The 12,702-nt window shown below is 42.9% G+C and overlaps 1 protein-coding gene across 1 annotated transcript in view; it reads left to right on the top strand.

The window, feature by feature from the left end:
* LGR6 (leucine rich repeat containing G protein-coupled receptor 6) overlaps positions 1–12,702 on the top strand; it is a 404,113-nt gene that overhangs the window by 122,378 nt on the left and 269,033 nt on the right. Inside the window, exon 2 of the mRNA XM_069238930.1 lies at positions 2,171–2,242. Coding sequence (XP_069095031.1) covers positions 2,171–2,242 — 72 coding nt within the window. The remainder of the gene's footprint in view (positions 1–2,170; positions 2,243–12,702) is intronic.

The raw sequence follows: 12,702 nt of genomic DNA, 5'->3' as shown, positions 1-12,702 counted from the left end.
TCTTATTCAGCACATGTCCCATGCCATCTTGCATTTCTGTAGAGGTACATTCTCAAGAGCAGTATCTCCTACGCTTAAAGTTTATCAAGCAAAAGTTCAGAACGCAGCTATTTTTGGTGCTGAAATCTTGGGGTACTATAACACTCCTAAAGCAGCAGTAAATTAGTTTGTTAGATCGCTGATTGGCTGTCCAGTTAGTACCCCATTGACCCCAATTTATTATGACCTATGTTTCAGTCAGATTTCCTACTTGGCTGCTCTAAGACCCTTGACATTTTGAGATCGCCTTTAGTCTACTGCAGAACTTGCTGAATATAGGGATTTTTTTTACAGATTTGATGGGTAGACCGAACGCATTAACAGTTCCCTGGCTGAGGCATGTTTTCATGTGGCTAGATAAGTTGGGGCTAAGGAGCTGCTGGGATAACCCAAGTGGTATAACTAAAGTATTATGTTTTTACACTGAAGACTTGATACTGGGCATTCATTAAGGAAAAGTATGTCTTACGTGATAATAATGGGCGTCTTACTAATCAGTTCTTTGAATTAAAGCTGTTCCCAAGTTTTGAGCCCTTTCTGGATTTTATTTGAAAACCCTTTTCCAGGAGCCTTTACACATGGTTTCAGCTTGGTAGTTTGCCATTAAGGTCTTTTACAAATCACTAGGGTTTTGCTCAAAATCAGATGACTGTCCTGCATGTGGCTCAGTTTCAGAGACCACCAAACATATTTTGTTCTTTTGCCCTGCATATGCTACTCCTCAATGTAGATGGATACGCCCAGTATGTCTGGATTTGAGAGTGAGGCAGTATATGGTAGCCTTTAGGATTTTGAAGAGAGACACCTCAAAAGTAATTGTACTTGCTGTTAGCAAATTCCTATAGGCTGTTTGGTACAGGCGGAATTTCTTTTTAGAAACCGATTGATATTTATCTGAATGAATTATTTTTAGATTGTATGTATTTTGCTATTTGAATCTTGATGTATTTTAATGTTTTACTGTGTTTCTTATTTTCTTTGTATGCTTTGATGATTTACTTATGACCGAAAAAAGCTTCTTGTTGTTGAATGTACCCAACGTGCCATTGATTAAGTGTTCCAAACAAAACATTGCTAGACTACATTTATGTTTGAGATTTCCTCTGCACTGGTTGAAAGTATGCGTTTCCATCAGCAGTCATTGCTGAGAAGCCAGTGATGCATCCTGAAAGTTCTGAATTATGGACTTCGCTTATAGTGTGATTTGAGAGACCAGTGAATTGAAATGATATTAGTGTAGCACAGATTGAAAACCAAGACATGTGAGCAGAGCTGCTCGAGAGTCAAACGCTGTGGGTTTAAACTTAAGGAGTACCCTCTTGAAATGCCAGCAATGTGGGCTGTGCCTCCAATAGTGTTGGCTAAGACTTGTATATTGGAAGGCTGAAATTCCAAGAGGGTGGCTCCACAGTCCAGAGGTATTGGTTAAGGCTCAAGCTGTTTATGGTTTAGTACTGAAGGGGTCAAATGTCAACAATGTAGGAGTGATAATCCGGTTGGTTGAGGTGGAGTTTCACATAATTCTGTTCAGATTGGTTTAGCATCAAATTGAGGTCCCAAGATTACAAGGTACCAGGACATAATGTCATAGAATCCAGGGGAAGGCATTGAGTCATGATTCTGATTCATGATATTCCATTTACACTTGGCAAGGACGAAGTAACATAGGGAAAGCAGTGGGTAGGATTGCAAGCACAGGGAGCAGACGTTCTATAGTGGCTAAGCTGTTGAATTTGGAACTTCGGGGACTGGCTTTCACTTAATCTCCCTGTGCTTGTAAACTGTTAAATGGAGTTGTATACATATAAAATATAATTACATTGTATTGTTCACATGTGTAAATTCCCATTTATTGTTCATGGTCTTACATTGTATCCTAACCCCCTACCAACGAGCAGTCTCCATTGTTTTCTTGATGGGTTTGTACTACATAAATACTGATACATAAAAAGTAAGGAAAAGAGAACGTTGGATAGAGTGACAAGACAATCAGACTGATGGACGGACAGAGGAACTGAGGTCTTAAGGAACTAATACACTGATCCATGTTATAAATGTCATTTTTTGTAGATTGGAAAGCACTGTTGATGCCTAGGCATGTTCTCAAGTTCCTTTCTCTTTTATTCTGTAGGGATCTGAGCATGAACAATATCAGTGATCTCCAGCCCAAAGGCTTTCATCACCTTCGCTTCCTAGAAGAGTTGTAAGTACTGGAGAATCTGTCTGTCTTTATTTGTATTGGTTTTTTTCATTAAGGAACTTTGTAACAAAGGAATTGAGTCATTTCTAGTCGAGTTGAATGCTGCCTATAGCTTTTGCTTTATATTATGTATTTTCTACAATGTCACTGTCACATTTGGGGGGTGTGCACGATCATTGGAATTACTTTCTTTAATGTCCAGAGGCCTTGGTGGAGCAGGGGGCTTCATGTGTGGGGGCTGACTGGCCCACATCTTGTAGGCTGGAATAGCTCCACTCTCTCTGCCCACATTGTTTGATTCGGTGGTGGCGTATTTGTTTTAAGCTTTTTGAACAAAGAATCCACTGGGAATGTGACCATGATTTGGTCGCATAGGTAGAGAAGGTGGGTGACCACTAATTCTCTGAAGGCAAGACATCCAGTCATCAGGAAAAATGTGTTTACTGGGTCATTGAGAGCCCTTCTTTTTGACTATCAATGTAAATTGCTTCTGCGGTGTAGGATCTTTGTAACTCGTTCAGGAAGAATTTTGTGTGGTAGGAGAGTAGACTATTTGTGCAGGCAAACTTCAATTTAACTTGAGTTTGCTATGCTGGTAGTTTCCTTGGCTACTTAACTTATTTGTGTACAGAAATATTCACTGCTTTGTTGGTGAAACCCCATGTTTTTGCAGCAATTGCAAAGCTAAACACTGAAGGACCTAATTTGATGGCTTATTTTGTGGGACTAGAACAGCCGTCTTGGAATTAGTTAAATAGTATTTACTGCTTTAGATATGGCTCTTAACTGGTTCTTTGAACCACAGACCTTTTGATGTTCCCAGAAGTCTTCTGCTTAGCAGAATATCTATGCAATGTTGTCAGTGCCCTGTTGTGTGCCTGACAGTGATCAGGGCAGTTTTCTGTGCAGTGTTTAGTCTAAAGTAGTTATTAGAATGTGTGTAGAATAAGCTGTAGCCCTTCAAACACTTCCTTCCAAGCCCTCTTCTTCATTTGTATCTAACATCAGATACTCCAGGTGAGACTGAGGACTCCTATAGATAATGGGTAAATGGCTTAGCCATGGATAAATAGCTTAGCTTCACTTTTCATGACTCTACACTTTTTTATCCTTTCATAATTGTCGCTTGATAGCACGTTTCCAGTCTTAGAGGGGTACTTTTAGCATTGCTTAGTAAGTTATTTTGATAACTTTATGGCAATATTTACATTTAAAATATTTTTATTGACACCCTAAACATGTATAACGTAATGTGTGTGCAAACCACTGAGATATTCATTTTGATACATTTGGCATAAACATGTTCCAGAGTTGCATAGTTCTTGAAGGCATTCCTTCTAGGCTGGTCTTTCTTGAGGTTTAGACTGATAGACGGAGATCTATGCATCTAATCGAGGAAGCTTGCATCCCTCTAGTTCCCTTTTCATACTTTTAACATACTTGTACTATTGCCATCCAGGCAACTGAAGAGTTTCTGACTGGAAGGGCATTAGGTCAGCCAGTAATCACAAAGATTCCCAAATTTACCCCAGGTAACTTTCCTTTGGCAGTGGGCGCAAGCCAGCATCTCATAACGTTACATAGTGAGGACAAGAGAAGATGCTCCTACACTTGAAACACGAGGTTACACTTTAGAAAGCCAATAGTATGTTGGAGGAAGGAAGAAATTGTAATGTTTGGAAAGAGATTTCATGAGCCTTTGGATGGAACACGAATGATTTAAATCATAACTTCTCTAGTGCAATAATGTACAAAAACTGGAAGAATACAGGGATTTGAAGTTTTATGGCTGTCGCGGATTCTTCAGAATTTATATTTTTTGGCTAGGTCCTTGACTGACAGGGGGCAATGCACACCAGTAGATATGGCCAGTTTTGTTACAGGGACATTCCAGCCTTGGCCTCTGGAGCAGTATCCCACAGTAGTTGCGGTAGGTGTACCTTTAAGTTCAGTAATCGGCTACCGTTGAACACTGACCAATGGGGTTTGGCTCCTGATAGTGAAATTGCACAGTACTCGACAAAAGCCAGTGAATAGGCTTCCTCGCCTGTTCAGATAACAGTTGAAAGAAAAGTGGATGTGATTCTATAACACTGTTGTTTAAGGTTGCTGAATTGAACTGAATTTAAAGTTATATGCCACAATCCTCCTTAAAACAGAATGAAGTGTAGGTGCATGGGTTTTATATTGAGTTATTTTTTGGGTCAAGCTTGCTCTTCCTCTCGCTGTCTAGCTTCTGCCCCAAACTGTTGTGCGTCTGCATACGCTGCTTCTGGTCCATCATCATTGCCGACCACCATAGGCCTCACTAAGCCTTTCTGGGCTGATTAGTCCTGAGCACTGTAGCTCAAAAAGCTGAGCGTTCTAGAAAGTCAATATTTTCCTGTCAGTATTTCAGAATATTATATGGATCGATTAAAATGACTCCCACACTGATTCCCATAGAACGATATAGTCTGATTGGTCACTTTATGCCTATCCCCAATGGGCAGTTGCCTATTGACATTTGCACACTGGGAATTTCCAATTTTCCCAACAAGTGGCAGTAAAATTTAATTTATAGACGCCCTTTTGGAATGAAAGCCCTGCATCAGGAGACTTGATTGACATCATTTCACCATCCTTTCACCATTTTTTACATTCTAGACTAGTGTGTTTTTTCTTCTCAAGATCAGTGGGAGAAACAAAATTATTTTTGTTCAACTCCCTCAGAGATCTTTAGTAGGTCAGTCTGGGGTTGTGGGGGACCACTGCTTCCCACAACATATAAGATACTGGCATTTCGTGGCAGTTGATTGATAGAGCAGGGCCATAGTCCTTTTTACCTGTATCCTGAACGGAGTTGTCTATATAAACATCTTTGTTAAATGCATACAATCTCCCATAGCGGTGGGAGAGTGCATTCCTTCAAATCCCACCCAGCGTGGTATGCATAGAGACCGTGTGCTGTATGAATGATGCCCTACGTGACACACTGCATGGCACACAAAATTATGATTATGATTAACATTGTTATAGCCATTTCAACTTCCGTGTGTGTCACTGATGATGAGAACTATGCCTCAGTGACCACACAGCAGTTTTACGTTAGTTTCGTGCTGTAATCCCGTTTATCCCTGAACTACGTCCTGGCAGACATCATTTGGTAGAAGGACAACAATAGGGTGGCGGGTCAGTGAACTGACATATAGGAACTTAGTCAGCATCAGGTCTGTATGCTCTCTGAAAGAGGAAGGTCTTCATAACGCTGTTGTGTTACTTTAATTCTGTCGCGAGGATTTTTGTCAGCAGGAGGGAGTTTGATAGAAAGGTGACTTGTATGAATCTTGCTGGGAGGAACAGGGAGCTGGTTGAGGGTGTAACTGGAGCTAGCTCTTACAGCGGAAGGTGCGGTTAGAAAGCGACTGACTGCTCGTCTGCAAGGGGGAGCTAGGATGCATAATACGTGGAAAAATCATCCTGCTACAAAATACGGGTGGTGTAGCTGATACCCTGGAAGTTGATGAATGCAGGATTCTGTGTACATTTGACTAGATACCACAGAAGGAACATGACCTAACAATTCAGGCTTGACTGTCTATTGAAAAGGACAAATGCTGATTTGCATATCGTTGGATCCTATCTGTAGGGGTAAAGTGATCTAAAATGGTGGCGTGGAATGTGGCTTTGAATAATTACAAATGGCTGAGGGTAATTCAGGCATTCAATCGTTATTTTGTTTTTCTGTCTATACATTTTGAGGTCATGGTAATGAAAGAGAACAGATCTTTGTGAGAAAATAAGATACTTTTTTAATAAACTCCCATGTCACTTTGCCATCCCTTGACTGACAGATTGATATGAAAATAGAATAAACATTTATCCAGGCTGTCAGGTTGATATTATTAAATTTCCCAGATGTGCAAACTCAGAACAGACCATATTGGCAAGCGCACCTCAGGGCAGCCGATTTGATGTTTACTGAAATCGGGACATGGTATTTGCAAGTTGAGCACTGAGGGGTGCAGAAATGTAAATTACTGTTTATTCATACAGTTTCAGCAATCTGGGAAATGCAAAGCACAAGAGAGACCTTAACTCAAAACTCTTAGCCATGACTGACTTAAACAAGCATCGGTAAAGTCAATAGGTCTCACCTATACAAAAGCTGTTTGTTTGGAAATGTGTTTTGCCATGTTGTACACCAGTGTGGCTGCTGTCAAGCATGGCTAAAAGTTAGTGGCATGGAGTGTCAAAGGAGGGTGTTGGAGCAGAATGTCATAGACTAGATTTGTTGGAGTGTTGTAGAGTGGAGTGGGGGATGAGTGTTGTAGAGTAGAGGAGTAGAATTCAGTGGTTCAGTAGCAGAGTGTGTCATGGAGTGGGGTGGAATAGAGTGGAGTGGACTGAGGTAGGGAGGTAGATTGGATTGGAGTACAATGGGGTGGATTGAATTGGGGTAGAATGGAGTGGATTGAGTGGAGTGGGGTGGGTTGAAATGCAGTGTGGTGGATTGGGATTGATTAGATTGGAATGAGTGGGTGATTTGGATTGGAGTGATAGGGCGGGGTTGATTGGATTGGATTTGAGTGGAGTGGGGTGAATTAGATTGAATTGGGTGGTTGGATTGGAGTGATAGGGGTGGGGTGGAGTGAATTGGAGTGGGGTGGATTGCATTCACTAGATTGGGGTGGGGTAGATTTGACTGAGTAGCGTGGATTTGAGTGGGGTGGATTGGATTGGAGTAGGGTGGATTGGGTTGGGGTGGGGTGGGCTGATGGAATGGAATGGATTGGAGTGAGGTGGACTGAACTGGGATGGGGTTGTTTGGATTGGATGGGGATAGACTGGGGTGTGTTGGAGTAGAGTGTGGTGGATTAGAGTGAGGGGGTGGATTGGGGTGGTGTAAAGTGCAGTGGATTGGACTGGGATGGATTGAATTGGGGTGGGGTAGGGTGGATTGGATGAGGGTGTGGTGGACTGCAGTGGGATGGTTTGAATTGCAGTGGGGTGAGGTAGAGTGGAGTGTGTTGGATTGGATTGGGATTTATTGGAATAGATTGGAGTGGGATGGATTGAAATGGGGTGGATTGGAGTGGGATGGGGAGAATGGATTGAATTGGAGTGGGTGGACTGAACTGGGATGCAGTGGGGTGGATTGGACTGGGGTGGATTGGAGTGGACTGCACTGAAATGGGGCCGACTGGAGGGGGTGGATTGGATTGGTGGGGGTGGATTGAATTGGCGTGGGATTGGATGGATTGGAGTGGGGTGGCGTGGGTTGAATTGGATTAAAGTGGTGTGGATTGGATTGGGTGGATCAAATTGGGGTGGATCAGATTGGGTTCGACTGGATTGTGGTGGATTAGATTGGGGTGGATCGGATTGGGTGGATCAGAATGGATTGAGTGGGGTTGACTGGGTTGAGTGGGGTGGATTGGATTGAGTGGGTGAATTAGGTGGAGTGGGGTGGATTAGATTGAGTATGGTCGATTAGATTGAGTAGGCTGGAGTGGGTGGGTGGATTAGAGTGTGGTGGACTGAACTGGGAAGGGGTGGAGTGGGGTGGAGTGGACTGAAATGGGGCAGACTGGAGGGGGTGGATTGGATTGGAGGGGGTGGATTGAATTGGCATGGGGTTGGATGGGATGGAGTGGAGTGGCATGGGGTGACTTGGATTAAAGCGGGGTGGATTGGAGTGGGATGGGTTGGATTGGATTGAGTGGGGTGGATTAGGGTGGGGTGGATTCGATTGAGTAAAGTGGATTATATTAAGTGTGGTAAAGTGGGTGGGGTGGGTTAGATTGGGGTGGGTAGGGTGGGGTGGGCCTTGGATTGGAATGGGGTGCATTGGACTGGAGTTGAGGGGATTGAAATGGAGTAGGTTGGATTGGATTGAAGTGGGTGGATTGGATTGGAGTGGGATGGAATGGAGTAGGGTGGATTGGATTGGTGTGGGATAGATTACAGTGGATTGTATTGGAGTGGGATAGATTGGGGTATTGTGAGTGGACTGGATTTGAGTGCGGTGGATTGGGCAGCAGTGGACTTGATTGCTGTGGGATGGATAGGAGTGGGTGGATTGGATTGGATTGGAGTGGGGTGGGTTGTATTGGAGTGGGGTGAGTTGAATAGGAGTGGGTTGTGTTGGAGTGGGGTGGATCAGACTGTAGTGGATTGGGGTGGGATGGATTGGATTGGGGTGAGGTGTACTAGTTTGAAGTTGGGTAGATTATACTGGGCTAGATTGGGGTGGGTTGGATTGTAGTGGGATGGCCTGTGGTGGATTTGAGTGCTGTGAATTGGGATGGATTGGATAGGAGTGGGTCAAATTGCAGTAAGGTCGATTATTTTCGATTGGAGTGGGTTGTTTGGAATTGGAGTAGGCCAGGGTTGAATGGGGCAATTTGGAGCGGGACAGATTGTTTTGAATTGGAGTGGGGCACATTAGAGTGGGGCAGATTGTTCTGGATTGGAGTGGGGCAGAATGTATTAGGGTGGATTGGAGTGGGGTGAATTGGATTGGGGTGAGTTGAGGTGGATTGGATTAGAGTGTAGCGTATTGTTTTGGACTGGAGTGGTGCAGATTGGAGTGGGGCACATTAGAGTGAGGTGGATTTGAGTGGGACAGATTGTTTTGGATTGAAGTGGGGCATATTGTTTTATATTAAAAAGGGGCAGATTGGAGTAAGGTGGATTGGAGTGGGGCAGATTGTTTTGGATTGCAGTTGAGTAGATTGGAGTGGGGCAGATTGTTTTGGATAGGACTGCAGCGGATTGCAATGGGGCAGATCGTTTTGGATTGGGCAGATTAAAGTGGGGCTGATTTTGATTTGGATTGCAGTGGGCAGATTGGACTGACGTAGATTGGAGTGGGCCCTATTGTTTTGGAATGGAGTGGGGCAGATTGTTTTGGTTTGGAGTGGGGGAGATTGTTTTGGAGTGGGGTAGATTGTTTTGGATTGGAGTGGTGTGAACTGGAGTGGTGCAGGTTAGATTGGGGTGGGATGGGAGGATTGGATTGGAGTGGGGTGGGGTGTATTGGGGTGGGGTGCATCGGAAGGATTGTAAAGGGGTGGATTTTAGTGGGGTGGACTGGGGTGTACTGCACGATTATGTGTTAATGCATCATTTCAGAAATTACAAATAATAAAGAAACAATGTTGCTTTGCAATATTTAGAACAACATAATCATCATCTTTTGAGAACAGCGCCCACGAGCAAAAACAAAAAAAACATGAGTGCAAAGTGATAAAATACAATTTGGCAAAATAAATGAAAGTCATCTATAAAAAATAAAACATTGCAATTTTATTTGTCCTGCTGGGCACGTTTTTGGCAGTCACAAGCCTTCTGTTTGCTGAGCCCTAGAAAGTAAAAAGAACAAAATAGTATGTTAATCACAATGGGAGCAGTGGGCACTGTGAAGTTGAATCAATCAGTGCTTTGTCCGTGCTCCATACAGGGGAACAGAAATGATGCCAGGCCTGCAGTGACAAATTACGAGGCAGTAAAGCAGAGTTTCACGCAAGGCAACAAATGGTAAGCAAAGTGACAGTCGAGCTCCAAGCTCTTTACTGAACACAACAGTCATGCAAGTGAGACACATGCGCTAGTGCATGCACTCGCAGACTTGACCCTAAAAACAACATGACTGAGAGGTTAGATTTAGGCTAACATGCTCCTCACATATCCATAGTGGAGCAGAACAAGTGTAGCTGTACTTCAGGCTGAACTTTGAGAATTAGCATGTAATGGGTAAACATCTGCTAAAAGGTGACTTTTCACAAATTCTGCCAATTTCACTTTTCTGCTTTTGCACTTCAGCCCCGCGTTCTCATGCTGCCAACGATTTTGCTTAACCATCTTGTCTTACCGGGAGCTTATGCTTCGGACACCCTAGTACATCCCACAGGCTCTTTATCACCCCATATCTCCGTTTTCCAAACTTCCCTGTGAGACGGCACAGGTGCATCCCTGGTCGTGCCCATAGGCTGCCTATAACTTTGGGAAGAAGTGGGTGTAACACCTGCTCTGAACTGCAGTGGCGTGAGCGAGTATATCTTCCTGCAGGGGTACTCGATGGATTCTCCCTCTGAGAAAAGTTTACAAAAGTTGGGTCATAAATAGCATTTTACAGCACAATTAACTCATAAAAACACTGAACTCGAAAGAGCAGTAGTGAAGTGTGCGGTATTTCCATGATGTGCCAGGCAAGCCTGGCCCTTCTCTTCCTGGTGCTTTTTTTAGCACAATTTCCCTTAGCAATTCTGAAAGCCATAGGTGTTAAAAGAATTTCGGAAAAATCAATTTCACGGGGCCTATTCTTTACCATAGCTTCTAAATACACTTCTATATTTCACTTGCTTTAATTTAACCATCTTGACACTTTCAAGCAGATTATCAGTCCCATGTGAATATATATTTTAGATATACAGTCATTTTTTACCCAAAACAGCTGGTTAGCTTATACATAAATGCACATTTGCTGTCAAATGCACTCTTTTCATTTGGCAAAATGAACTCAGTTTGTTTTGTCCAATTATGAGCTTATCATAATCATTTATAGTAGATACATTTGTATCCCCAAACATTAGTTTAACATTCTCATATTGCACGAATCACCACCAATATGCCAGTGTCAGCATTTTAATAGTTCTGGACACTATCATGCCATGAATTTCTTCATGTGCCAAAAATTGCCACCAATATACCATGGCAAGCATGCTCACAAGCATACATCAGCAACAGGAACTCCGGATATTTCCATACGTGTTTCAACCTGCCCTGTGGTAGAAACAAGAGCTGAACGAGCTCTGTAGGAGATGGGTCTTGCCAACCTGGGCTTGATTGCTGAACTGCTTTGCTGCTTATCAGAGGTTTGATCCGTGTTTTCCCCCTGGTGCTTCTTATATGCTACACAGTGAATCCATGGGCGTCTCTTAGAGGCGCAAATTCAAAAACCTTAGAACAAAATAAAAAAATATGCGACAATACACTGAAGAGCTTCTTGCAAGAGCACCTGTAGGGAAGTAGTACTACATGCTAAAACAGTAAAGAGAGGAAGGTCATGACAACCAGCGCCCTGACGTCATGAACCAACCTCTAATGTAGATACGTTTCATTTGAAACAAGCATTTAGACGGGCTAGGACTGTTGATTTGCCACTGAATACGATTAATCGAAAGCCATGTCTTCTGTTGCTTTGAGCATTCTATCGGACTACATTACAATATTAGTCATAGAAATGACTAGCAGGGAGGCCTCAAAAGGAAGCTGAGGGAGGTGTACATAACAATAGGCGTATAAATATTGTTATTCATCTCTGTTGAGTGCTCCTGAAGGATGAAATTCAAAGAGGCAGACTGCCTCATGAGCAAAATGATAGGTTTCTCAAAATGCCAGTGTTTAAGAAAGGGCATCGGGGTTGGGCAGAGTCAGTGACATGCAAGACTTTCGTCATGACTCCGTGCTACAAGATTCTACCACTCACAATCATTGGGCTGCATATTTTACAGTTTCTGTGATGGGGTCTCTTTTCTGGCATATCTCATGGAAAGGTAAAGGGAGACTAGTTTTCTGCAGAACCATGCTTCTTCCTCAATAGAATATAAACCATTGTTGTGCCTCTGACTCAGCAGCCTCGCTGGACATCTTTCAGGTTATCCACTCTTTCCAATTTCCTTTTGTCCTTGAGGCACCAGAGGCTGCCCATACCATTCCGAGCCCTCATCTCCTCCCACCCTCTTAGCTATTGCTCATAAAAACATCGTAATCCTTAAAATAACAGTCTGGGCAGCCTTGGCCGAGGGCAGATCATGTGAAGGACCTAGTGGAAGATTTGTTCCACGTGTCGGCCTTGGTGAGGACTAGCAAGCCTTGTTGCCTCAAGTGCACTTAAATCCTCAGCCTCCTCGTTCTCGCTGAAAGCACATTTTCTTTTGAATCTGCTCTATATTATTTTCTCCTATTGTTACGTGAAGTAGATAAGTTCTAGTGGCTAGGCTGTGGAAACCTGAGTACAATTTCAAGCTTCTCCATGTGACCAAAATTGTGTAATTGAGTCAGTTTATCTCTGGATGCCTCATATTTTTATTTGTAAAAATGAGAGCACCCAGAGGTGAATCATTGTGCACTGCCCAATAAAAACCATTCAGACTGTGTCTCTGTGAGTTCACATAATTGTTTATAAATTATTTAGCGCACATTTGGCATCACGGTGATACCTAGTAACACTGAAGGTTCAAGGGCTACTTGAGGTTGAGTAAGAGATTTTATCTCCTCATCCCTGTCATGACGGCAAGACTGCGGTGACTGAGATTCATTTATTCCTTTATTATTTTAGCATCCCTATCTTAGCACACTAGATCAACGACATAAGCACTGTGCGATTAAACTGGCACAGTGCATTTTGCAAGAAATCATTTAAACTAGCTAACTACATTCTAACAACTGAATTAAACTTGAGATATTACGAAACAGGA

This window comes from Pleurodeles waltl, chromosome 6 (genome assembly GCF_031143425.1).
Source record: "Pleurodeles waltl isolate 20211129_DDA chromosome 6, aPleWal1.hap1.20221129, whole genome shotgun sequence".
Lineage (NCBI taxonomy): Eukaryota > Metazoa > Chordata > Amphibia > Caudata > Salamandridae > Pleurodeles > Pleurodeles waltl.
The sequence above is the reverse complement of the archived record's forward strand: the minus strand, read 5'-3'. Positions and strand labels throughout refer to the sequence as shown.